This window comes from Lynx canadensis, chromosome A1 (assembly GCF_007474595.2).
Source record: "Lynx canadensis isolate LIC74 chromosome A1, mLynCan4.pri.v2, whole genome shotgun sequence".
NCBI classification, from domain to species: domain Eukaryota; kingdom Metazoa; phylum Chordata; class Mammalia; order Carnivora; family Felidae; genus Lynx; species Lynx canadensis.
This window is the reverse complement of record NC_044303.2, coordinates 6,844,849-6,871,497: the sequence shown is the minus strand read 5'-3', so window position 1 is coordinate 6,871,497 and position 26,649 is coordinate 6,844,849. Positions and strand designations below refer to the sequence as shown.

At 42.7% G+C, this 26,649-nt stretch overlaps 1 protein-coding gene, 1 long non-coding RNA gene and 2 other non-coding genes across 6 annotated transcripts; 1 reads left to right on the top strand and 3 right to left on the bottom strand.

The window, feature by feature from the left end:
• Positions 1-1,880: 1,880 nt before the first annotated feature.
• RPL21 (ribosomal protein L21) lies at positions 1,881-6,430 on the bottom strand. The gene is made up of 6 exons (XM_030308231.1): positions 6,372-6,430; positions 4,118-4,196; positions 3,787-3,848; positions 3,095-3,207; positions 2,194-2,344; positions 1,881-2,009 (listed from the first exon to the last, which is right to left on the bottom strand). Exons 2-6 carry the CDS (start codon positions 4,182-4,184, stop codon positions 1,920-1,922), a joined length of 483 nt encoding a protein of 160 aa, XP_030164091.1. The 5' UTR covers positions 4,185-4,196; positions 6,372-6,430; the 3' UTR covers positions 1,881-1,919.
• On the bottom strand, positions 2,924-3,050 carry LOC115526933. Its single transcript, XR_003972805.1, has one exon. It is a non-coding gene; the product is annotated as a small nucleolar RNA SNORA27 (small nucleolar RNA).
• On the bottom strand, positions 3,318-3,388 carry LOC115526830. The gene has a single exon (XR_003972773.1). It is a non-coding gene; the product is annotated as a small nucleolar RNA SNORD102 (small nucleolar RNA).
• A 285-nt stretch (positions 6,431-6,715) lies between the features above and the next one.
• LOC115509062 lies at positions 6,716-25,239 on the top strand. 3 transcript variants are annotated; one of them, XR_003967222.1, is made up of 5 exons: positions 6,716-6,902; positions 15,622-15,748; positions 21,828-22,050; positions 22,144-23,273; positions 23,974-25,239. It is a non-coding gene; the product is annotated as an uncharacterized LOC115509062 (long non-coding RNA). The 3 variants fall into 3 exon arrangements; XR_003967221.1 differs by having other exon boundaries at positions 21,792-22,050; XR_004343528.1 differs by having other exon boundaries at positions 6,716-6,906; positions 21,792-22,050.
• Positions 25,240-26,649: the final 1,410 nt, after the last annotated feature.

Genomic DNA, 26,649 nt, shown 5'->3' with positions numbered 1-26,649 from the left:
ATGTGGGTTTTTATAAGGCCCTTGAGAATCTGGAGGTCGGAAAGGTAGTCAAGACACAGCAAAGACTGTACTAAGAGGCAAAGGGAAACCAGGCAAGTGCTGCAGAAGGTGAAGCCAAGTCCATAATGAATGCAGTATGCTCCCACCAAGTTAGCAAAGACTGAATGAGAACAGTGCGGAGACCAGCATTTTCATTCACGGGAGGGCAAACTAGTATAATCCTTCAGGAAAACAATTTATTCTCAATGAATCGGGAATCTGGAAAACACATTTTAGACTCCCCGCTGTGTGCGAAGAACAATCTTTAAAGCGTAATCTGAAAAGCCCCAAATGCCTTACGTACATTCGCAGGACCACCGCTGCCACGGACTGCACTGCACCCCAGATGGGAGCTCACGGGTCCCGATGAACTGCCCTAAGGTAACTGCCCTAAGCCAGCTCTCCTTGCGGCCCTTCTTTCCCTCAACATTCAGCCTCGCCAGCTCTCCCGCACCGAGCGCATCTTGTCCTCCGCCAGGCCTCTTCTCACAAGTATGCCATGAGGGTCATGGTTTAACAGGAAATCACAGGCCCTGAGTGCACAAAGGACCTCCGGGAACCGGGTGGTCCAATCCCTATACTCCTGCGGGAAACACCCTCATTTCACAGGGGACAACAGAAAGTGAGGTTAACACGAGCTGCTGGAAGACAAGCCAGGAACTGTTGAGGTTTCTTGAGGTTTCCACAGCATGTGGGAGATTTAAATAATCCCAGAAAACAAGATTAAACGAATGAGAAAATGCACATCAAGAAAAAAAAACAAAAAAAAAGACAGTGCTTTCCTCATTAATCCCAAGAGCATTTATTAAATGCTTACTATGTGCCAGGCCTTAGGAGTGCAAAGTTACTAAGACAATCTCTAACCTCAGATGTAATGGGTAAGACAAGTTTTTCAAAATTATAAACACTGTAAAAAAAAGCAAACACACCTGTCATGGTAATAGATATAAGGGATTTAATTCTATCATCCCAAAGCAGATTTTCTCCTTTGATTCGTTTCATTCCTCTCCTTTCTCCTTAAAATACATTAGGGAAGGTTCACTTACGACATGCAAGGTGAACAAAGGACAATCAGGAATTCACCAACTTTAGAAAGCATAGGCAGTCTTGGGCAAAGGCAAGTGCAAAGGACCTGGGGCAACAAAGAGCGTTTCCAATAAACAAATTTTTCCTAACACCATATAGAAAAACACTTAACAGGAAATGACAGGGAAAACAATTTAGCGGGAACCAGCATGCTTTAAACAATCTTTTTAAGTAATAGGCTTCAAAGGGAAGTTCTTTATCCTTAAAACATAGCTACTTAAGACTTGATACAATTACAAGTACTCAACTTTCCGTGCTTAAATGCAATCAACAGATAACCTTTCATTTGTTTTTAAAAAATCTTTTTTCTTAGTGATTTAGAGAAACTATTTTAAAACTACTATAAAATATGTTATAGGTACTATCTGACAGTTCCTAATCAATTGAGTATATTGTACAATAAACCACTTCACATCTTTCAGCAAAAACAAAACAAACAAAAACCCCATCATATTTTAACGTTTATTTTGGACTCTAGAGAGACCACAAGCAGGGGAGGGCAGAGAGGGAGACACAGAATCCAAAGCAGGATCCAGGCTCTGAGCTGTCAGCACAGAGCCTGACACGGGGCTCAAACTCATGAACTGCAAGATCATGACCTGACCCAAAGTCGGATGCTTAACTGAGTCATCCAGGTGCCTCAAAACCCACAAAATTTGAATAAAGCCATCCCCCACTGAATTCGGATATAAAGTTTGCTTTAAATACTTCTTTGGGGAAGACAATACCACGCTGCTACTCAATTAAAAGAAACATTTTTATAGTCTTGACATCTTTTATTTTTTTTACATTTATCACGCCATGAATTCATAGGGAATGGGTTCCAACAGCTCAGGCTCCTTTCCATTGGTTCTCACAAAGTGTGCTTCTCTGGGTGGGGCAGGCTATTAAAAAAGAAAAAGGCAAGGGAACAATCATGTAAACTACAATCATCAATTTCAAAGTACTCTAGAACCAAAAAAAAGTAACATAGTCAATTCATTAACTTTCAAGTAAAAGAAAATGACCACTGAGCAAGTTTTAAAATTCCCAAGATGAATACCAAGAAGCCATCTGCCAAGCACTCACCTGGCGCTTCAGTTGAACCCAAGTACCTTTCTCCTTGGCTTCCTTCTTTTTCTGATCATTTTCCTTCACACGCTTCAGGAAGCTGTCTCGGCTCTTTGAGTGCTTAATGTGCTCGATACGTACATTAATTCTCTTAGCAAGAATCTTGCCCCTGGAGAACAGAAATTCCTATAAATGCTCCAGCAAAAATGTAACAAAGTCCAAAAGCACTTCTGCCAATTTCATTTATTAAAAAAAAAAAAAGAAAAACATTAAGGGCACCTGGGTGGCTCAGTCAGTTAAGTGTCCCACTCTTGATTTGAGCTCAGGCCACGATATCCTGATTTGGGAGATCAAGCCCCACACTGCGCTCTGTGCTGACAGCGTGGAGCCTGGGATTCCCTCTCTCTCAGTCCCTCCCCTGCTCTCATGTGCTCTCTCCCCAAAACAAACAAAAAACCCACAATCCATTTAAAATAAATCAACCACGAACCTTTTACCAACAAATAGGATTAAACAGCAAGGTACAGCTAACTCACAATCATTTATTAATCGTACTGGAAGAGGCGTTGAGGCAAACACCCTCCATTTGGAAGCTTTCTTTTAACGAGGTGACAGACCTCACAATACTAAATAAGCAAAACCAAATCGCTAACTAGATTTACACCGTGTTACACATCCTTTTATACTCTGAAGATCAGAGTTGCTTAACATCCAGTTCTAATGAACATTTTTCATTAGGTCTAGTTCAATTTGTTTCCTCTGACAGGATACAAGACAAACACCCAGTTTGCTTGAGTTTCGAAAGGATATTTCCTTTGCCCCACTTGAATGACCAATAAAGACATAAGTCCAATTGGCAAAGTGAAACGGGGGTATGAGGGAATACTAATCAGCTGGAAAGAAACCAGACATTACTTACTTAACTTGTTTGTTTACAACAATGCCAACAGCATGCTGGGTAACATTGTAGACTCTTCCAGTTTTGCCGTGGTAACATTTGTGGGGCATTCCTTTTTGAACAGTGCCCATTCCCTGTTAAAAGGAGGTCAAAGTTATGCCAGCAATTTTCCCTTTTGACATCCTGACTCTTATTAAAGTAACTAAGATACTCTTAGAATTTTTCTTTTAAACGGCAACTCCAGAGCTTTCAGAGCCGGTGAAATGGGTTTTTCACATTGCTTTAAGCAATCAAAAAGACAATCATCATTAAGCTCTAGAGTGCCAGGATTCTTTTAAATACCCATCACAAAAGAATGTAACTTTCACCGTTTTTTAAAAAATAGCAATCTCCATCTTCATCAACAATTAAATTTTGTACTAACGTATTATTCCTTTCCACCTTAAAAAACCTGATTTTTCCACTACCTGTTAACAAACAAGTAGTAAAGTTTTCAGATTCAAGAATAGCACTTTAAAAACTCTGGTTTCTGGAAGTTAAATTAGCCATTCTACACTCATGAGCTCTTATGTAGGCCAAAAATTTCCCCCTATTTAGGAGAATAAAAAGTCAACAGGTGAAATACAATATACACTAGTATCCGAATTTCAGTATTACACTTTTCTAGCTTCTAATGTTGTTCTGTAGGTTATTTACCCAATTTTAGAATTTACCTTGATGTCCACAATATCACCTTTCTTGTAGATTCGCATGTATGTTGCCAAAGGAACAACTCCTGTCCCCCAAAAAATCAGTATAGTTAGTATCAAGATTAAAAAGTCCCGACTACAAAATACACGTAAGCTTACTAACTTTCAACATACTCTTATCTTTGACAGTTGTATTTTTAAAATCTTGTTGACAAAAAACAACTATATGAAATTTATGCTTTTTATTTACTACAAAGAACAAGTTAGGTAGATGCTGGTTAATTAACACCATTTATTAAAAGCACATTATACGAATATATACTATGTTTGCTCTCAAGAAGAAGTATCTACTTACCATGTTTTCTAAAAGGCCTAGAGAACATATAGCGAGTACCTCTCCTCTTTCCCTTTGTGTTGGTCATTTTGGCGAATTACTGAAAACAGTAAGTATAAAACGTCAAACAAAACCGCAAAATTGGTAATTGTCTTTTTAAACAAAAAAAACCCCAAACCCCGTAAATTTCAAATGCTTGCTTTACAACAAAAAAATCTAAGTTGACTCACCAATTATTTCCCATAAAGGATAAAACCCCATCATTTTGGCATGTAGGATCTTCACGCAAACTGCCTAAGTGCTATTAACATTAAAGCTACGAAGACCTGGATCTTGGAACCCACACCAGTACTTTCCCTGTTAGAACATAAAACACAAAACTTCTGCCCCACTTTTGTAGAACCCATCCGAGAATGCCAAAGGCACTGGAATTACTAACTGGACAGTAATTTACTGCTGGAGAGCAAAACAATGCTCTCCATTTTTACGTGGTGGATTAAACCCCTTCTCTTATCGAGGTAATTTTTTGCGACCCTGTATCTCTTACACAGGGTCATGTCTACAAACCACTCAGCAACTTTTTTTTAACATTTTGAGGTGCGAATGGGGGAGGGGCAGAATCTGGAGCAGGCTGCAGGCTCCCAGCTGTCAGCACAGAGGCTGACGTGGGGTCCGAATCCGAACCCTGAGATCGCGACCTGAGTCGAAGTTGGACGCCCAACCAACTGAGCCACCCAGGCGCCCCCACCGAGCAACTTCTAGTGTATGTGTTTAATATTAAGTGGTAGTTAATTTATCGTTATCTAAGAATTCACATATAGGCATTTCAAATTGCATCTTTCACTGTTCCCCAAAAGGTTGAAACAATGGCTTTTATGCTTCAGGTCACTGGAGAGCAGAACTCCCATCGCTGGGAATTACTCCAACCACAAGGCAAAATATATGGAAGCCAGGCTTAACTTGATGAGACCCTAACATAAATCCCTTAACTTATGAACACTTCTTAAAAGAAAAGGGACTCCAAAGCACCTTCTTCGTGTAACTTGAGACGCAAAGGGACACAATGTTTCACCCGACCCCCCAAAGCGGGGTTAAAAACGTAACTAAGCATCTATGAAGTGCCAGCTACCCTGCGTGAATCCTCAAATTCTCTACATTTGTACCCAGCGCATACAAAAGCGTGAAGTTCATCATATATACAGGAGACGCTCTGCAGGTCCAAATCACTTCTCCGGGTCACAAAGTGGCAGATTTGATAACGGAAGTAATTTCGGACTCCAGAAACCATTCTTTCACCAGATCCATTTTCCCCAGTAAGAAATCACCCAACACACGCTTTTGAAAATGATACTTGATGTAGGGAATAGTGATGCTTTCTTTAGTCTCCAAAAGCACCAACCTGCACGCCACCTGCAGTTTGCTCAGCTCTGGTAGCTAAAATTAGCAAACTAAACCCCCCCTCCCCAAAAAACCTAAGATTAAGTGGTAATTCACTAACTCCTCCCCCTCCCCCCAAGAGTCTACATGAGACACACAACTATTCGGGAATCCTTTCACCGGCTGCCCCGGCCTTAACAAAATACCTGCGGCAACCTGAACGTACTTTCCGTTTGTCCAAATGCGACTTGGGCCTAAAATCTGTAACAACTGGGATAATTTCACAAGCACTAACGCCGAGGGGTCTGGGGTTCACATCCTGCGAGGCGACTAAGCGGGCATCTACTCCTTTCTCGGACCACGGGCCCGGGCTTTCACACACACCCCGAGGCCTCCTTGGAGGTTAAAACTCCTGACTTTAAGCCCGTTTTAAACCCGTCCCAAACGACCGTAAGTCCCCACCCAACCCATTACAAGTTTAGGTTGCACATTAGGGGCCAAAACTCCACACTGAGTTCCAAAGGCCTGCCTGGGCCACGCGGCCCCACAAAGCCTGTCCGAAGGCCCAGAGTACGGAGTCTAAAGCCGCGGGGACCCAAGAAAAACCAACGATTCCCTAAACTGACCCGAGTCGCCTCTCCGCTGTATTTCGACTTCGCTTCTCTGGAGCCTCTCCCCCCGCAGGGCCCCGGCCTCGCGGTCCGGTCCTCAGCCCCCCGGCCCAGACCCGGAGCACGCCGCTCCCGGTCTGATTGAACATGGCTCCACCGCCCAGGCCGGCGGGCCCCGAACAGTCTAACCAGTCCCTTTCAGGCCTCAATGCACGGCCGGAGCGGTCACAGGGCGAGGACTCAGGTCTGGGGGGCAAGCGGCACGGGGAGCCACGCGCAGGCCCTACCTGGAAGATGGCGGTTCCGGCCGAAAGGAAGGAGGCGGGGCTGCAGCGCGCGCCTTACAAGGGCCTACGGGCTGCCCGCGGCACTGCCTGAAAGAAACGCCAGCCGAAAGCAACTCTTCCGGGAAAAGGGATCTTCTCAGAGAACAAGGGGAACCCTTAGAATATTTTTCTTTTTTGTCAAAAAGAGGCAATAGACCTACACAAGCTGACACTTGGATCTTTCCAGACAGCCCGGAAAGGGGCCTTCAAGGACGTCAAACAGGGCGCCGACGTCCTACGCGTGCCGACGTTCGCCTTTACGTTGAGCTTACGCCGGAAGTGGGCGTGTATTGGCGTCTCCGGGCGCCGGGGAGAGGCTGGTCTAACGGAGTTTAAGCCTTTTGCGGGGCTCCTAGCAGTCGTATGTTTGTTTGCAGAAATGATTACGTGAGCACAGAGGGCAGATTACAATGAGGAAAGCATATTATCCAGTTTGTGTCTTTCAAAAGTTCTTTTTCCTCTATGAGTCACGGCATAACCACGTTCTTGCTGGTAGGTGCGTAAATGTTACATCCATTTTGGGAAGCGCTTTGTCAGAATGAAGTAAAACCGCACATTTTCAAATACTGTATCCTGGCATTCTGCTTCTAAGTTTGTATCTTACAGAACCTTTGACGTGTAGGCAAGAATGCGTAACAGCACTGAGTAGAAGCAAAAGATTAGAAACCTCCCCTGGTGAGAACAAATACATGAATGGGATGCTCATATGAGGGAATATTGTATGCCAGTAAATCAGTACTAAACCCAGAAATATGAGGCCAGAAGAGGAAGATGTAGAATGTATATAGCATGACAATTTATATACATACGATCTTAAAACATGTAACGCTACCGTATGTTGCTTAGGTATATATGCATATGTATTGGAAGTACTCAAGAAATAAAAGGGGGTAAAAATCGAACTTGGAATTTTTACGTCCAGTAGGAAAAGAACTGGAAAGTAGTACAAGAAAGGGTTTTGCGGGCGCCTGGGTGGCCCAGTTGGTTAAGCATCCGACTTGGCTCAGGTCACGATCTTGTGGTTAGTGGGTTCCAGGCCCCGCGTTGGGCTCTGTGCTGACCGCTCAGAGCCTGGAGCCTGCTTGGGATTCTGTGTCTCCCTCTCTCTGCTCCTCCCCCACTGATAACTCTGTCTGTCTCTCTCAGATTCTGTGTGTGTGTGTCTGTCCCTCACCCGCTCACACTCTATCTCTCTCTCTCAAAAATAAATAAGCATTAAAAAAAAAAAAAAAGGATTCGATAAAGACTGTCTCCTGATTCCTTAAGTTCTTGAGCAAGTGAGCTCAAGGCAAGAAACTACAGACAGAATGTATAAATTCAAAATTTTGAAGCCTATGCAGTTTTTAAAAATTACAAAGTCCAGATGCATCGGGGTTGTAAGTCAAATTTCGAAATCAGCGGAATAACATTATTTAAATTCAAGCAGGTTAAGATTTTTGTTGCTTAGATTATTTTTAGAAAAAAAAAATCATAAAAATAATACAATCATGAGAAAAGGATCAGACAGATTCCGCTATTGGGACATTCTACAAAATATCTGCCCAGCATTCCTCAAACCGTCAAGCTCGTAAAAAACAAGGGTAGTCTGAAAGACTGCCACGGCATAAGGAGACATGATAATTACATGTGATGTGGTTTCTGGGATCTTAACAGAAAAATAATATTAGGTAAAAATTAAGGAAGTCTGAATAAACTATGGCCTTCAGTTAACAACACTGTACAAAATTTGGCACACCTGGTGGCTCGGCTGAGCATCCGACTCTTGATTTTGGCTCAGGTCATGATCCCAGGGTCATGGGATCAAGCCCCATGTTGGGCTCCACACTCAGTGTGGAGCCTGCTTAAGATTCTCTCTCCCTGCCCCTCTCCCCTGCCCACGCTCTCTCTCCCTCTCTGTCTCTCCAAAATAAACAAAAAGCCCTCCCCCCCCCCCCAAAACTCAACAATGTACAAAACTGGTCCACTACCTTCACTGTAACTATTATACCCTCCTTTGGTCTCTATATTCTTCTTTACCCAGCTTCATTTTTAGTAGTTCATTGTTACAGTCACTCTATCTCATCTAACTCAAATCAGTCTTCCATATCACTCTCCTAAAAAATGTACCACCTTGGATAAATGCAACCTGTTTTCTTCAACACACAGAGTGGTTTTTGTTGTTGTCGTTGTTTTGTTTTTTAGAGAGAAAGAGGGCATGGTGAGCGAGGGGCAGAGAGGGGGAGGGAGAGAGAATCCCACGCACTGAGAGTGTGGAGCCACAAGTGGAGCTTGAACTCACCCGATGTGGGACTCAAACTCATGAACCGGGAGATCATGACCTGAGCCTAAGTCAGATGCTTAACTGACGAGCCACCCCGGTGGCTCATAGAGTGTTTTTTAAATTAAGGTGTGTTACATAAAAATCAAGATTTCTGGCTCCTCTTAAATCAGAGGATGTGACAACATAGGATTGGCACTGTTGGTGGCAGCAGTCCAGTGGCCACCCCCTTGAGACTGGATATATATTCTTGAGTTTCATGTCCACTCAGCCTGCTTCAGGTTCATTTGTCTTGGCCCCTGTAGGCATTTGAGCTTTAAGCCTGTGCCACAAATTCATGGTCAACAGCTCTCAAGTGGTGCCTAACATCCCCACTGCAGTTCAGTTAATTTACATACCTACTCTCTGTGAAGATTATTTCATGTTTTTTTTCTTCAGTAACCAAATCTTCCGTCCCTTTCGAAACTTCACCCTTTTTCAGCTGACAGTTGCTTCATGTTTATCAATGTACAAACACGCTTCGGTCTTTCCCCTCTCCTTCCGGGCCCTACTTGACCTCATCTTCCCTTCTATGTTCTTCCATCAAGCTCCTTAGAAAAGAATCCTGTGAAATTACTGTTTTTGTACATCAGAAACTGTCAGAGTTCAGCAGTGTCCTATGATTTAACCTAATACGTGATCATTATGATCTCTTCCTTACATCCCATTCTGTTTCCAGTTTGATCTGACTTTTGCCCCAATCATGCTCTTCAGACTGCTTCCACGTTGCCAAGACCAAAAGGTAGTCTATGTCAGTGGTTTTCTTAATCTCTGAGAAGCTTTGGCCACTCCCTCCTTGAAACACTACCCTTTCTGACCAATCCACCGCCTGCTTTGCTGGTTTTCTTTTTCTCCCTGTCCTCTAAAAGGCTTCTTCAGGATTTGGAACTGGTTCCCTTCTCTTCTCTTTCTACACCCTCTTCTTGGGGAAATCCACGTATACCTATAATTTTAAATTTCGTCTCTATCCTGCTTACTACCACGTTTATTTCTTTTAAATTCAAGACTCTTCTCAAAACTGTTCAGCCTGACATCTCTTCTTGGATACATTTTGGCATCTCAAAGTTAATGTGTCCAAAATAAAACTTACCTTTCCACCCCCAAACCTGTTTTCAGTGCAGTGTTTCCCATGTCAGTAAGTGGCATAAGCCAGAAACCTCAGTTTCATTTTTAAGTTTTCCTCCCCCCCACCCCCATATCCCATCCATCAGCATATTTTTTTCCAGTAATACCTGTAAAATATATCTCCCGATGGCCTAACTCCTCCCATCTCCACCACCACCACTGGAATCTCTCCCCCAGACTAGCAATGGCCCCATTAAGGTCACTTTTTTCTCCCTTGCTTCTGCTCTGTCCATTTTCTACATAGCAGCCAGAATGATCTTTTAGAAATGTGAACTCAATTGTGTCATAACCTTGCTTAAAGTCCTCCAAAGGCTTTCTGTTGCTCTTAGAATAAAATCTATACTCCTTACCTTGGTTTACAAGGTCCTGTATAAACCAGTTCTGGGTTATCTTCTCAGGGTCACTTGGTTTCCCCGCCCCAGCTCATTTGTAGCCTTCTGTGGTTCCCTAAGCCGGACCAGGGCTTTCTAGCCTCGGGTTTTATGCACACTCTTCCCCTTTGCCTTTCCCATGGCTCATTCTTTCTCATCTTTTTTGCTTCCTAAGCATTAGCATCTGCATAGTTAGGAATTTAGTAAGGTGTTTAAATTATAGAACAAATCCAGATGCCGTGACCAAAGTATTGGCAATTACTGTGCTTCTGTTTTAGGTAACTCTTTAAAAATCTTTTTTAGAGATTTTAAAGATTTTTGTCATAGGAAAATATAATTGGAAGGTGGCAGTTGTTTTTTAGCATAGTTTTTTACGTCACTCATCAGTTGGTCCAGGCTAAGTGTAACCAGAATCATATTACTTTTAGCCTAAGAAAAGCATAATTGAGAAGATAAAAATAATAGTACAACAAATCCAGAATTAATGTGTTCTTGGTGTGGCCCACCATTTTAGACTTTGCATATTGTTCTTGACTATCTTGAATAATAAACGATTGAACCCCAGTATAATGTACGTATATGTGTGTATACACATATGGACACATAGGTATATATGTGTGTATACATCAGAGAGAGAGACTGAGAGATTTTTTTAAAATACATACACTAAAATGCACACATCTAAGTGTATACGTGGATGGTTTTTGACTAATTTTTATAACTTTACAACCAGTATTTACGACAAAGGTATAGGCCATTGCCATCCCTGTGGAAAATTCCCTGATGATCCTTTCCAGCTAACCCTCCTCCCCACCACAACCATCCGATATCCTGATTTCTACAATTATAGAGTAGTTTTGCCTATTCTGAAATTTCACATAAATGGCGCCCTACGGTCTGCACTCTTACTTACCTTCTTTTGTTCAGCTCAGTGTTTTCAAGATTGCATCACGTAATCTGGACCAATAGTGCAATTCCTTTTTCGTTACTAAGTAGTATTCCGCCGTGTGAATATACTACAAATTATGTAGACATTCTTTTCTAGAGGGAAAGTGGGATGTTTGCAATTTTTTGATACTATGAATAAAACTGTCGTCAACATTTTGTGAGTATGTTTTAATGTCTTTGGGGGAAATACCTAGATTTAACGTTGCTTGACCATAAGGTGGGTGTATCTCTAACTTCATATAAAATTGCCAAATGGTTTTTCCAAGTGAACCCCATTTTATTTATTTAGCATATTCCTCCAAAGAATGTAAGGCATTTATTTCTGCTGCAGGCTTTTAAAATCGGTTTGTGTCACTAGCTCTGTCATACACATCTGAAAAACAAAGTGGTTTCCTGAGTCTCTAACAGTCAATTTGTCTCTACTTTGAGATCATTAATGTAAAGAATAAGAAAAGCGTTGAAACTTAAAAAGAAATGTGCAGTAATTGAATGTGGAAAGAAGGAAAACTCGAAAGTCATTCAATATTTATTAGCATCCAGGTTAAGTCAGCTGTGCTGAGTGATGAGACTATAAACACGAATAAAACATGACCCTTGCCCTCAAGGACTCCACAGAGAGTTTGGTGGAAGAAAAAGGTGAGTGTGTTCCAATATTCTAAGTGGTCTAGGAGAGGACACTGAACACGAGCAGTGCAGGCATTATGTGGATGACCCTGTGTGTGTACGTTACAGGGGGGAGTGGATGAGAGACGAGCCCCCGGACAAGAAGGAAGCCTCACGGAGGAGGTTGGACTTGAGGAAACAGTAACGCTTTGACCATAGAACAAATAGTAAGGGTATTTTAGGTAGAGGGTATTTTAACTTTTTTTTTTTTTTAAGTTTATTGGTCCTGAGAGAGGGGAGAGAGAGAAAGAGAAAGAATGCAAGTGGGGGGAGGGGCAGAGAGAGAGGGAGAGAGAGAATCCCAAGCAGACTCTGCCACCAGCACGGAGCCCGACCTGGGGCTTGAACTCACAAACCACGAGACTAAGACCTGAGACGAAATCAAGAATTGGATGCTTAACTGACGGAGCCACCCAGGCGCCCCAAGGTATTTTAACTTTTGTAAAAGCACAGTTGTTTTGGATAACAACTTTCAAAACTCGGGGAAATGAAGGTCATCCAACAGCTTTAGAAAATAAGGTCAACAGGGGCGCCTGGGTGGCGCAGTCGGTTAAGCGTCCGACTTCGGCTCAGGTCACGATCTCGCGGTCCGTGAGTTCGAGCCCCGCGTCGGGCTCTGGGCTGATGGCTCGGAGCCTGGAGCCTGCTTCCGATTCTGTGTCTCCCTCTCTCTCTGCCCCTCCCCCGTTCATGCTCTGTCTCTCTCTGTCCCCCAAAAAATAAAATAAATGTTGAAAAAAAAAATTAAAAAAAAGAAAATAAGGTCACCAAATGAACAGGAACGTGACTTATTAAAATGAGGGAAATTAGTTGTGCACCAGCCTTGAGTAAAAATACTAAACAAAACCCATAGTTTTTGGTCATTAAGCCAAAGTCATAAGCCAAAGCTATGTCCACTTTCATGTTTTCTTCTGTGAAGGAATTTTAATAAAGTTCAGTGTATGTTTTGTTGCATTTCGGTTTTCAGAAGACACTGGCAGTTTAACTCCAGCAGGAAAAATTTTTCCAAGCTAGGAGGAAACCTGGATCCACATTCTGTGTGAGGCTGTGGTTAGGAAGTCCACATGAGTCTCAGTCGACTCCCTTTGATTTGCCCTTTGTCTTGGTAGGTTGGCAGGAGAACAATTTCAAACGAGAACTGATTAGGAAATTCTGGGGTAGAAAGTATGTAATGAGAATTCTTGCCTCCGGGGAAATGTCAGTAATGATGACTGAAGTCATGGGAACTGAAATACTATGAATAATGGAAAAATGTATAGTGAAGAATAATTATGTAAAAGAATCATTTTTTCCCCCATAAACATTTTCGTTTGAGATCCTGAGAAGCGAGGGGAAGGGGGAGGTGGAAATGAACGAGATAAAATCTATTTTTTAATCAAGGAGGCAAAGATTGCACTGTTCCAGAATTTTTCTACCTGCAAACAGTGAAGCATTACCAGGCTTGTGACCATGTGATTGGACATTCTGATCGAGTCTCAGCCCTCTAACCCAGGTCTTCATTGTCTGTCTCCAGATGTTTCTGTTCCCAAATCCTGTGTTTGCTCCAGCTTCCAAAATACCTTCAACTACCTTAGACTTTAAGGCCGGTGCAACATGAGGAAGAAGCTAGTCAAATATCAGAAGTGTTCAGACAGGAAGAGTGTTGCAGTGAGAGTAGGAGAAGCCGTTGCAGTGATTTAGGGAAGCCTAGTTACCTTTAGACAGTCAAGTACAATTTGGAAAAGTGGGAAAAGATACGATGTAGAGTTTTGTAGTAGGTAGGAAACATCTAGTGGACCGTTGAACTTCTAATAAATTCCAGGAGACTCATCAGTTGGGGTCAACAGTCCTTGCTCTTAATGATTATGTTAGTTGTTTTGTTTTTTTCCTAGGTAATTTGATCACTTGGAGCTGTGCACATCTCTTCCTGGCAAACTTAGTAACAAAGGAAGAGGTTCGTGCTCTGTTCCCACATACTTGCCTCATAATGATTTAGAAATGAGGGCTGACAAATTTCAAGTCTGTTGTTAGCTCGGATTGATTGATTGATTGATTGATTATGGCTACCTGGACCTGAGTTGAGATGTTTCTGAGGCCAATTCCAGGCTAACTGAAAAGTAAAGATTATTAATGTCCGGTGGGGGCTTATGGGGGGGGGAGACCTCTTATACCTTATTCTTCTCACTTCTGGCTTAGGTAATTAGTATAAGAGAAGTAGTTTTACTGCTAGAGGAAAAGGTTTGCCCAGACTTGGAAACAGGTTAGATGGTAGTGTGGGGCATGGCTTATCATGGTGGGCAGTCTGCAAGAGGGTCCCTAAATCAAAGCTGGAAAGAAGGTATCTTTTTCCACTGTGGAGGAAAAACATGAGTTTTGGAGCCCGACAGACTAGATTCTACGTTCTGTCACTTCCTAAAGCCTGTTTCTTTGTCCTTAAAGTGGAAGCACAGATACTTGTTGAAGAGAATCTCGGACTTATAAGCCCACCTGGGATAATGAATGTAGAACATCTTTTCCATTTTGTACAGCACTGGCACCTGGGAGGCCCAAAGCATGTCCTCTCCCTTGCTCTCCTTTGGAGTCTGGTCTGTGGGCCCCTGGGTGTCTCTGGGACCTTTGTAAGGGATGTGTGAGGTCAAAATTATTTTCAGAATAGTGTTAAAACATTATTTGCCTTTTTTTACTTCATTGCCATTTCTCTGGTGATGCAAAAGCTATAATGGGAAAAACAACCTAGTGCTTTACCACGAATCAAGGCAGTGGCACTGGCCGTTATTGTACTTTTCGCCACCATGCACTCTTAAGATAAAAACATAAAAGCAGTTCACTTAATAATAGGTGTGATGAGGGCAGTAAAAATCATTAATTTTATTTGATCTCCATATCTGAGTACACATCTTTTAAATAAACTGTGTGACAAAATGGGAACTGTGGATAAGACATTTGTGCTATATAATCAGTACAATGATTGTCTGGAGGAAAAGCACCTGTTCTGTTGTTTGAGTTGCAAGCTGAACTAACACCACCTTTCCCATTGAATGCTATTTTTACTTGAAAGAACAGACAAACTAGGGTTATTCGGAGTTGAGTATTTGGCTGACATCTTCTGATAGGCTAAACCAGACTACTGCTACTTCAAGGGAAACAACCGATGCGTAGCCTATGAACATTTGAGCTTTTAAGTAAAAGTTACAGTTTGGAAAACTTGTATCCACCACTGTGAGCCTGACAGCTTCCTACAACTGAGATACTTTTCTGTTAAGATCATTGGTGATATGAACAAATGCAGTTTGTTTTATATAGTTAAATGTTTCCACATTTGGATTACCTGCATAACTGAGTGAACCATATTTTCAAATGATCAGTACATGATGTTACAAAGTAAGAAATGGGAAAAGATCATTTGAAGTGTAAGATAGGCCAATGGAATTAAAAAACTTTTTTTTAATGTTTGTTTATTTCTGAGAGAGAGAGAGAGAGAGAGAGCATGAGCAGGGGAGGGGCAGAGAGAGAGGGAGGCACAGAATCCGAAGCAGGCTCCAGGCTCTGAGCTGTCAGCACAGAGCCCAACGCAGGGCTCAAACTCATGAACTGCTAGATCATGACCTGAGCCGAAGTCGGAAGCTCAACCAACTGAGCCACCAGGCACTCCTACGTGGGCCAATAGAATTTAATGTACCAGTATGAAAATGTCACTGATACTATTTAGATTTCACGTTGCAACTACTCTTTTAAAAAAAATCTGTCACTGTGGAGTGTTGGTGTGGTATCAAATAAGATTAGCCACAATTACCTGAAAAAGTTATTAAAATACTGCTCCCTTTTCTAGCATACCTGTGTGAGACGGTTTTCTTCATATACTTCAACCAAATGCATATGGCAATAGATCCAACGCGGAGACAGATGAGTGTCCAGTTGTTTTCGACCGAGCTAGACCTTACGGATGTCACAAAAAGGTAAGACAATGCCACACTTCTCACCAAACGGTGCAGCAAAAAAGAAATGCAGTGAAAAAGAATTTATTTTGGAAGACACAGTCACTTGTCATAAAAATATTTATGTGACCGTGTATGAGGTTTCTATTATTATTTTTATTTTTATATAAGTGAATGAATATTTCCAGAAAGTCTTCATTTTAATGTCTGATAAATATTGATAGATGAAAATCCACATAAATGAAAGTTCAGTGATTTTTAAGAGGTAAGGGGGTCCTGGGATCAAAAAGCTTACGAACACTGTCCTAGTCCCCTACTTCTGCTACCGCTGCATGTGCTCTGATCCCCAGAGGAGAGCCAGAGCTGTCCCTGCAAATTCTGGAAGTAATCCCTATTTGTCGCAAACTTTGACTGTTACACTATTAGGGTGGGTTCCACGTCAAAATATGCATGTTCCCACGGTAATCTTGCCCTTGCAAAGTTACTCAGAAACATGGGCACGTGGGATTATTTTCCATTTTGCCCTGTGGATTCTGAACAAGCTTTGGTACAATTTTGCTGACTTGCCTTGAGCTGACGGCCTGCGATTGTTAATTTATCCTGTAACTAAACTGATTTTGCTTCGCTGTTACCCTGTCATGTCCTTAGATTTCCAGTGCAACTGCTGATTAAGTCAAGCAGGTCAAATTTTGTGGGACAGATAGGGGACTGGCACTCTGTTGTGCCTGTTAAAATTAAACTTGGAAACACTTTAAAAAGAAACCCACAAAAGTGTTCTCAAAACAGCCATTCTGGTTGTCAAATGAAATAGGGGAGCAATTAGGCCTCTGTCCTGTGATAGATTCAAAATTTTCTGCTGACTGGCAGTGTCCTGTTTCTACCTCCGAACTGTTCTGCAGGTACTTGGCTGTACTCCGACGGGATAAGAAGATTCTGCGGTTGAAATATTTTAACTACAGTCCTTGCTGACAAAAGACTAAAACCTTTTTAGCCATTAGAAAAATTACTCTGGCTACAGTTTCATATATGCCCGGAATTATTGAAATAAACTCTTTTTTTTTTTTTTTGGAAAACTGACAATAACTTTAACCATTATAATGAACCACAATGACATCAAAATATTTCTGCAAAATAATTGATACAAATGCTTTTAAAGGTTTTAGCGCTGGGACTTATATAAGCCGAAGCGTAAAATTACATGAAGAACCTTCGTCAGATAGCAGTTTCATGTTGCTCATTTGCACTCAGCTTTCATATTGTGCAGACGCGATCCCAGTGCCATCTATTCAGACTAGTTTTTAGATATCTGTGGTGCTTCAAGCTAGGTTTCGGTGGTCTTTGAAAGCTGGTTTATGTGCGTGAAATTGGACAAGATTGAATTGAAATAATTTGCTAGAATTCTACTTAATTTTAGTTGATCTGAGAGAAGATACTTGAAACTGGGGAGAGGTAGTGGTCTGGTGACTTTCACACGGTGAATTTCAGAAAACTGTAAGCTTCATAAAGGTAAGGACTTTGTCACTCTAGGCCTATCACTTTGTATCCAGTGCTTAGCATACCGTATAGTAAAGGCTCAAAAATATTTGGAAACCGAGATGGAAAATCCGGGGAAAAAGGGAGCAGCAAGCTGACCCCACTGAGTCAGTGTTAATAGGGGTGATTTTAATCACGTGAATGGAGTTTGAAGAAAATGTTCATTCACAGTAGCAGCATCTTTTGTAACAGAATGATTTGATATTTAGGATCCATTTGAGATTGACAATTAATCCAACTTAGTCTGCTGCCCAGCTGACGGGTTTCCTCAAGCAGTGCTCAGGGCATTCGTTCATTCAGTCATTCATGGAGCGTACATTCATTGGGCACCTACTACATGGCAGAATGCTAGAGATACAGGGGATTAAAACAGACAAAAATCCCTATCCTCTCAAAGTTTACATTCTAGTGGGGGAAAGACAGTAAATGGTACACTATTTACACTATTGTGTTACAATGTGTATATTCTGACAGACGGAGACAAGTGCCATAGAGAAAAACAAATCAAGCAGGAAAGAGGAAATGAGATATCACAGTTTCAAATAGAGTGATCAGGGGGGCACCAGGGTGGCTCAGTCGGTTAAGCGTCCGACTTCGGCTCAGGTCATGATCTCGAGGTCCGTGAGTTCGAGCCCCGCGTCGGGCTCTGAGCTGACGGCTCAGAGCCTGGAGCCTGTTTCCGATTCTGTGTCTCCCTCTCTCTCTGCCTCTCCCCCACTCACGTTCTGTCTGTTTCTCAAAAATGAATAAATGTTAAAAATAAAATAGAGTGATCAGGGATACCTGGGTGGCTCAGTAGGTTGAGCATCTGACTCTTGATTTCAGCTCAGATCATGATCCCAGGGTGAGTGTGGAGCCTGCCGAAGATTCTGTCTCTCTTCTTCTGGCCCACTTGCTCCCTCTCAGAAAGGAAAGAAAGAAAGAAAGAAAGAGAGAGAGAGGGAGAGAGAGAGAGAGAGAGAGAGAGAGAGAAAGGAGGGAGGGAGGGAGGGAGGAAGGGAGGAAGGAAGGAATGTTATTGACATAAATTGACTTGGAATATTATATAGTTTCAGGGGGACAACATAATGATTCAGTATTTGTACATGTTGTGAAATGATCACCCCAATAAGTCTAGTTAGCATCCATCACCATGTAGTTAAAAAGATTTTGAAACACAGGACACTGAACTGAGAAACTCCTATGATTGTATGTAGTACAAAGCACACCTTGCTGCACTTGACAGTTGACGGGACGCTGGGAGGGAAACAAGCCCGCAAATGCCAGAGCCTCACATTCGCTCACCCTCAGTAGTACGCGCTCCTTTCTCCGTTCTCATTCTCTGCACAAGCCAGAAATAAGACAACCGACAGAAATCACGGAGTCCTTCCTTTATAAAATTCTCTGTGGTGTGACATATTTATTCATTGATCTTTTTTTAATTTAAAAAATTTTTACTTTTAGGAGAAAGAGAGCGAGAGAGAGAGAGAGAGAGAGAGAACATGAGCAGGGGAGAGGCAGAGAGAGAGGGAGACACAGAATCGGAAGCAGGCTGCAGGCTCCGAGCTGTCGGCACAGAGCCCAACACGGGGCTTGAACCCACGAACCGTGAGATCATGATCTGAGCCGAAGTCCGATGCTCAACCGACGGAGCCACCCAGGCGCCCCTATTCATTAACCTTTTACTAAGCATTTCATTATGTGCCTGCTTGATACTGGGGCCCATTCCTAAAGAGGGGAACAAAGCCCATGTCTTTTGGGAAATTATGTATTTTCCAGGGAGACAATACTGAACTAGTCATTGGGAGATAATTTAAGAATTATTTTTATATGTGCCACGAAGGACCAGCTGAGACTATGAGAACATCAAGGGCACGATCCTTATCCGGGACATCAGGAAAGACCTGCTGGAGTAGGTGACAGACAGTATTGGCACATGTGCTCAACACGTTTTGATTTGTGTTGATTTATATGATTATATCTCTACCCTTGAGAAGTATACGTTTCACCATAGGATACAAAAGTGAGTAATCATTTTGGCTCAGTAGTGTATGGTCTAGGAAAAAGACTCACAAATTTCTGTGGCTACATAGATTTTTAAGAAGAATTATTAACTGAATTTTTCAGTTTAATAATGTTATTCTAGCTTGTCAGTTGTTTTTTATTGTTTGTTGGTATGTTTGACAAGTCATAAAATGTATACACCTTCCTGTCTCTTGTGTGTGTGTGGAGGTGTATTTGATCACGTTTAGAATAAAATACAGAAACACAAACTAAATTGTCCGGTTCAATAGCAGACACACTATACTTTCTGAGGCGCTTTCTACAAAAAAGTAGGTACAAAATAAAATTTTGTTCGATTTTTAAATGAACGTGTAATGTACAAAAGTAACAATCTGAAATCCTAAGTCCTACATACATTGGTGAGCTCCTTGCCGCCTTTTCTTTTCTTTTTTTTTTTTAAGTTTTATAGATTTATGTATTAATATTTGACCTTGCAAACATACACAGAACTATAGCTTCTCTTCAAGTCTTTTGAATTTGAGGTTGGATGGATTGTTTAGAGTGGTCTTTATAACTTTTATTTGGGGGTGGACTAAAGGTTTTACCCAATTCTCCCTATTGATATCCCCTAGGCCAGACCACACTTACTTACATGCTTTTTTGGCTACAGGCGCTAGAATCCTTATTTATTTATTTATTTATTTATTTACTTACTTACTTACTTGCTTATTTAAAAAGTTTATTTATTTTGAGAGAGGGAGAGAGAGTGCACTCACAAGTGGGGGAAAGGCAGAGAGAGAAAGAGAGAGAGAGAGCGCGCGCAAGAATCACAAGCAGGCTCCACGCTGTCGATGCAGAGCCTGATGTGGGGCTCAGACTCATGAACCATGAGATCGTGACCTGAGCTGAAACCAAGAGCCAGATGCTTAACCCCCTGAGACCCCCAGGTGCCCACAGAATCCCAATTCAAGTGAGGTTAGAAAGAAAAGTCAGTTTCCCAACAATAAAGGATTGTTTGCTCCACTTTTTCTGAGTATCAACCTCATTCTTCTCTCTCGTTGCAAGCATTCTTTCAACACATGAGAGAAACTTGACCTCTGATAGCTCCTGAGCTTTGCAGCTGACCAAGTTGGCCACCTGCAGAGAAACCACCTCAACTCTCTGGGCCCTAGGTCCAAGACCAGTGGGAAAACCCTCTCTGGGCCACAAGGTCTAGACACAGCAACTGTGATAGGAGGAGGAGAGATGTGTGTGTGTGACGTTGTGTCATAACTGGAGATCCTGAGAGAACAATTTGGGTAGGATGACGGGAAATTGTTCTCAGAAGAAGGAGGCAATTCTGAGAAAAGAATTACATGTGAGCCTACCATGGTATTATTGGAAAGAAGTGTCAGAGAATGGGACTAAACGATGAATAAGGAACCAATGTTGGACATTTTATGTGAGGGAAAGGGAGAAAAGAAGGTCAGGAGATTTCCCTGAGAAAGCAAGGAAACATGAGAAACTTTAGCCAAGACGAAGTGGGACATAACCAAAACATTGACAGATGTTACACCCCATTTACTTTCAAACACTTCAGTAAAAAACAAATAGATGAAACAGAAATGGCAAGATGTTAATATTAAAACTGGGCAATGAGTATATAGATGTTTTCTAAAAAGTGGCTCTCGGGGTGCCTGGGAGGCTCAGTCTAAGCATCCGACTTTGGCTCAGGTCATGATCTCACAGGTTCATGAGTTCGAGCCCCACGTTGGGTTCTGTGCTGATGGCTCAGAGCCTGGAGCCTGCTTCCAAATCTGTGTCTCCCTCTCTCTCTGCCCCTCCCCCACTCGCATTCTGTCTCTCTCAAAAACAAATATTAAAAAAAGTAAAGTTTTGTCTGTTAAGTCTGATATTTGGGCTTCCTCAAGAACTATTAACTTTTTTCTTCCTATGAATGGTTCTTTCTTTCACATGTGACTTTGTAATCTTTTCATTGAAAACTTAATATCTTGAATATTCTCATGTGGCAACTTTGGAAATCACTTTTTCCCTCTCTCTCCATGACGTGTTGTTGCTGTTTGTTGTAGTTGTTGTTGCTTGTTTTTTAAATGGCTTTTCTGAACTAATTTTCAAAGTATATTCTTTGTCATGTGTGGTCACTTAAGTTTCTGTTCCATTAGTTTACTAGTCAGCTAGTGGTCAGGCAGAGAGTTCTTTTAATCCCTGGAGTAAAAAAAAAAAAAAGGGAAAAAAAAAAGCCCCCTAAAAACTCTCTCCAGTCTTTTCAGATGGGCTCTGTGTTGTGGCACTCCTCGATACTTGGCCGGGCCATTTACTTCCTGCTTGCATGGAGCTTGAAGGTCAGCCAATGAGAAGATCTTTGAATCTTCTCGGGTCTTTTCTGAGCATCTATCCAGCCCAGGCATGCGTGGAGTCTTCTAGTTCTCTGGATTAAATGGGAGCTTCTCAAAGCCCTTATTCCCTGCAATGTGCCCTTCTCCAGCCTCTTTCTTCCCAGTATTTTGGCTTTTCTGTTGCTTGCCCTAATTGTTACCCTTTGCCACAGATGGCAGCCGCTTATACATTTGCAAATGTCACCCAGGAAACTGCCTTGGAGCTGATGCGTGTGAAACAAAGGCAAGTCCTTGAGCAGATCCTTCAAGGAGCTTACGGGGAGCTTCAGGGAGCTACTTCGGTCAAAACGTGGATCCACGGTTCTTTGAGGTGAGATAAGATTGGTTCTGGTCCCTCCGGTACCAGTAACCTGCACCAGGAAAATGGACTTCTGTCTTCAAGTCTGTAGCTGCGTTGGGGATGGTAACAAGGTAAGTCAAAATGCTCTCTTACCAAAATTCAGCTGGCTTTTTTTTTTTTTTCCAGTGAGCTTTATTCTGGTTGCTGAAAGTTTCTTTTATTAGATTCTAGAGTTCTGAAAAACTTCATCGTGACAATTCTTGCCAGCTTGTTCACTGCTTTTATGAAGGGATGAAGGCTTGGAGTTGTCTACTCTGCTGTTTTCAGAGACGTCTGTCCTGTGGAGAGAATGGGTGACACGGATGTGGTATTCCTGATTCCAACAAAAGGGCAGCATCCGGTCCAGATCCCTTCCGACTTATCTGGGAGTCTTGAGAGTTGGATGGCTGAGGAGATTTGTGGCCGAGCCCTGGAAATCATTGACCTGCCCCTTCTGTGGGGTCTACTCTGAGGAACCCTATTCCATAACGTGCGCACCTTCTGTCCAAGGCGCCTGGGCTCCTCGGTGATGCAGACTGACAAGAGCCTTTTCATCCACTCTGGGTGCTTTCAGTTCTCCCAGAATAAGTAAGGCCAGGAAAACCTGGTAGCAGGACGTTTGGCGGACCTTTTCAGAGAGTTGGACTCTGGAGTCGAGCACTGAGCATGGGCCTTAGGTCGGCAGGTTTCTGTGTGACCGTGACAGAAAACCGGAAAAGACTCATCTCTTCCTTTTACCTGCACTGTTTTGAAGACCTCTGCTTGACATCTTGCAAACAACTTATACTTCCCCTGCCTTCAGCATTTGGTGAGAAAGCACCAGACGGGCTATTCATTTCTCGCCAGCCTCTTGACATTTCTCAGATACGCAAGATCCGGATCAGCACGGCCCTTGGGAGGGTGGCTGAGACGAAGGTGCTCACGCCTGCGCCAAGCCCGTGCTGCTGTATGCTCGGATTTTATGTGAATGTGAACTTGGGTTCACTAACCACCACCGACTGTCTCACATCCTCTGAGACATGTGAGGTGTCAGAAGGGTATGTGTGCTCGAGTCCGGTAGAGACTCCTGAGACATTCCTCTCCGCCGCTGGCGTCCTGGCTTCTCCACTTCACTTCTGGCCGCAACGATTAGAAGATGGAAATGGGAGGGAGGTAGAAATGGGATATAGGTGCTTGCTTGGCATCTGCCCATTGTCAAGGAACATTCCCTGTGTCTTCAGAGCTCAGATTTAGTGTTGGGAGCCTCACAGGAGGATGTGAAGTTGTGTTATCCGAACCCAGGGCTGTTCTCCACATGCACCGAAAGTTACAGAAGGTGAGCATCTTCCTGGCTTGACCTAAAAGTCAACTCATTTTGTGATGCCTCTGATGGTTTCCATCTCTTCACATTAAAAAAAAATGTGTCTACCTCAGGGCCTTTGCATCAACCCTCTATTCTAGGATTCTAGGGTTAAGAATGTGAAGATCTGTCCCAAGGGAGCCACAGATATTCCACTTTGGCCACAGTCACCCCAAGAAGACATGTAAACTCTGTCCAAAGTAAAGAGCAAATGGGAGAAAACTGTTGACTCCGATAGGCCCAAGATCTTTTGTTATTACAGGTGTTTATAAAGTTGAGAATACTGGGTTTTTTTTTCCTCCTGATAAGGAAGGCTTGTGATAAAAATTGCTAAAAGAAGTCGTTAACTTTATTTTTTAATGTTTATTTTTTTTTTAGAGAGAGAGAGCAGGGGAGGGGCAGAGAGAGAGGGGGAGACAGAGAATCCGAAGCAGGCTCCAGGCCCTGAGCTGTCAGCACAGAGCCCGACGCAGGGCTGGAACCCACAAACCGTGAGATCATGACCTGAGCTGAAGTCGGACGCCCAACCAATTGAGCCACCCAGGCGCCCCAAGAAGTCACTAATTTAATGACTGGCTTACCTCCAACTGCTAGGTTTTGCTTAGGTTGAGCCACAACAAACCAAAGAGGTGGCATTACAAGTGTCCTTTTGTTTCCTCTTACATGTTTCTGAGAGGACGGAGCCGTGAATTGCTGCTTTAGAAGGAAACCAAGAGCTAGCCTGTGGACAGTATCCAGGAGGAATCTGTGTAAAATGCCAATGAAAATACTCCCAGTCAAAACATGAGGTGTGTGGGTGAGCTGCGAACAAAGAAGACGTCATCACATTGAAGGCTCAACGTGCCAAGCGAGAAAGATGACCAATAGGCAGATGAAGCACCCAACTGCACAGGCTAAAGGCGGACTCCGAAACAGAAGGCTTTCAAAGGGAAAGGATTTGCAAAGACAAGAAGGAAGTCAGATTTCAGAAAGATCTGCTCCCCCAGTAGAGAACCTGGTAAGCATTTGATTCAAGAAACCATAAAGTTATCAAGGTTTCCAAGTTTATATCCGTGTGTTAATGCTGGCAACAGACAACTTCCTCACGTGACGTTATAGTCACAAAGACCAAGTCATAGTCTCAGATGCCAACATAACAAGATCAGGAGCGGAATTGCTCGTGTTTGGAAACCAGGTTTACGGGATGTTCACTATTTTAAGAGCTTGGAGACCCAAGCCAGTTAGGGTGGTCCTGTTATTTTTAATTTAGCTCAGAATGCAAAGTGCTTTACTTTTTTCCATATTGCCGTCTCTGAAGTGCTCAGTCGTGTTGGGAGTAGAGTCATGTATCAGTGTTGGCTTCCTGCTTCCCTCTTTTGGTCAAGTTCCTGCCATTAAGATGTGGATTTGATAGCAGGGTTGGCCTGTGGTGGTGGTGGTGATTGTTGTTTTTAAATTCAGTATCATTAATTGTTTGTGTGTCCTTTGACTTATTTGTACAGGAGTAACTAGTGTTGTTTTCATAGAAGATCCTTTTAACGGTTATCAAAAATGCAGTCACATCATATGGAGTCTAAAACTCTGCTTTTTTGGGGGGATTTTGTTCAGCCCGTAGCCTTATAATTGCCTTTCATGTTCAGAGGTATTTTACTTCTTTTATCAGATCTGTTGGGATCGAGAACTGAGAAATTAATCTACTCTACCAGGTCACCCTGAAGTAACTATGACTGTAAGGGTCCCCATGTTAGACTGTTCCTGGCCTGCAAGTGACAAGCTCAAAATATGTATAAGGGGAGGATCTCATAAGCCATAGAGCAGACACCAGGCAACTTTTCCTGGGAGGAATTTACGGATACCTTTTCCACATGTGAATCAGCCCTGAAGAGTGGGTTTTTGATGGGATGTCTAGGTGGCTCAGTTGGTTAAGTGTCCGACTTTGGCTCAGGTCATGAACTAATGGTTTGTGAGTTTGAGCCCCGCATCAGGCTCTGTGCTGACAGCTCAGAGCCTGGAGCCTGCTTCGGATTCTGTGTCTCCCTCTCTCTCTCTGCTTCTCCCCCACTCATACTCTGTCTCTCTCTCTCTCTCTCTCTCTCAAAAATAAATAAACATTGGGGCGCCTGGGTGGCGCAGTCGGTTAAGTGTCCGACTTCAGCCAGGTCACGATCTCGCGGTCCGTGAGTTCGAGCCCCGCGTCAGGCTCTGGGCTGATGGCTCGGAGCCTGGAGCCTGTTTCCGATTCTGTGTCTCCCTCTCTCTCTGCCCCTCCCCCGTTCATGCTCTGTCTCTCTCTGTCCCAAAAATAAATAAAAAACGTTGAAAAAAAATAAATAAACATTTAAAAAAAAAGGTGGCCTTTTGATACTTAATTCCAGAATAATTAAACATGTAAATGTATAAAGGTAAGACCTTTAAACATTTAGAAATAGAAGACTATCTTATCTTTGTGTAAGGAAAAAGTGCTTAAGACACAAAAAGCTCAAATCAGAAAGATTGATGTATCTGCCTATGTTATAAATTTTTAACGTTTGTTTATTTTTTCGGGAAAGAGAGACAGAATGTGAGCAGAGGAGAGGCAGACAGAGAGGGAGACACAGAATCTGAAGCAGTCTCCAGGCTCTATGCTGTCAGCACAGAGCCTGATGCAGGGCTCAAACCCACAAAGGATGGGATCATGACCTGGGCTGAAGTCGGAGGCTTAACCGACTGAGCCACCCAGGTGCCCCTACATCTGCCTATATTATAGTTAAGAACTTCTGTTCATCAAGCGATGCCAACAAGGAAGTGCAAAAACAGTCTACAAACTGGGAGAAGGTATCTGCAACACCTGTCGCTTGCAAAGAAGATAGTATTCAGATTAATACTCTGAAACAAACAGAAAAAGACAAACAACCGATGGAAAAACCATCCAAACAGATGTTTCACAGGAAGACGAAACACAAAAGGAGAATAAACATGAAAAATTGCTCAACTTCTTTAAGAGAGACAGTGGGAGGAGGGGCAGAGAGAAAGGGAGAGAGAGAATCTCAAGCAGGTTCTACACTGTCAGCTCAGAGCCTGATGTGGGGCTTGATCCCTTGAACAGAGAGATCATGACCTGAGCCGAAATCAAGAGTGGGACGGTTAACTGACTGAGCCACCCAGGCACCCTAGGTGTCTGACTATTGATTATGACTCAAGTCATGATCTCACAGGGTTTGGGGTTCCTGAGTTCGAGCCCCGCATTGGGCTGTGTGCTGACAGCATGGAGCCTGCTTGGGATTCTCTCTCTGCTCCTCCCTCACTTGTGCACACACACTCTGTCTCTCAAAATAAACTTAAAAAAAGACTATAACAAGATAACACACAAAACCTACTAAAGTGGCTAAAATTA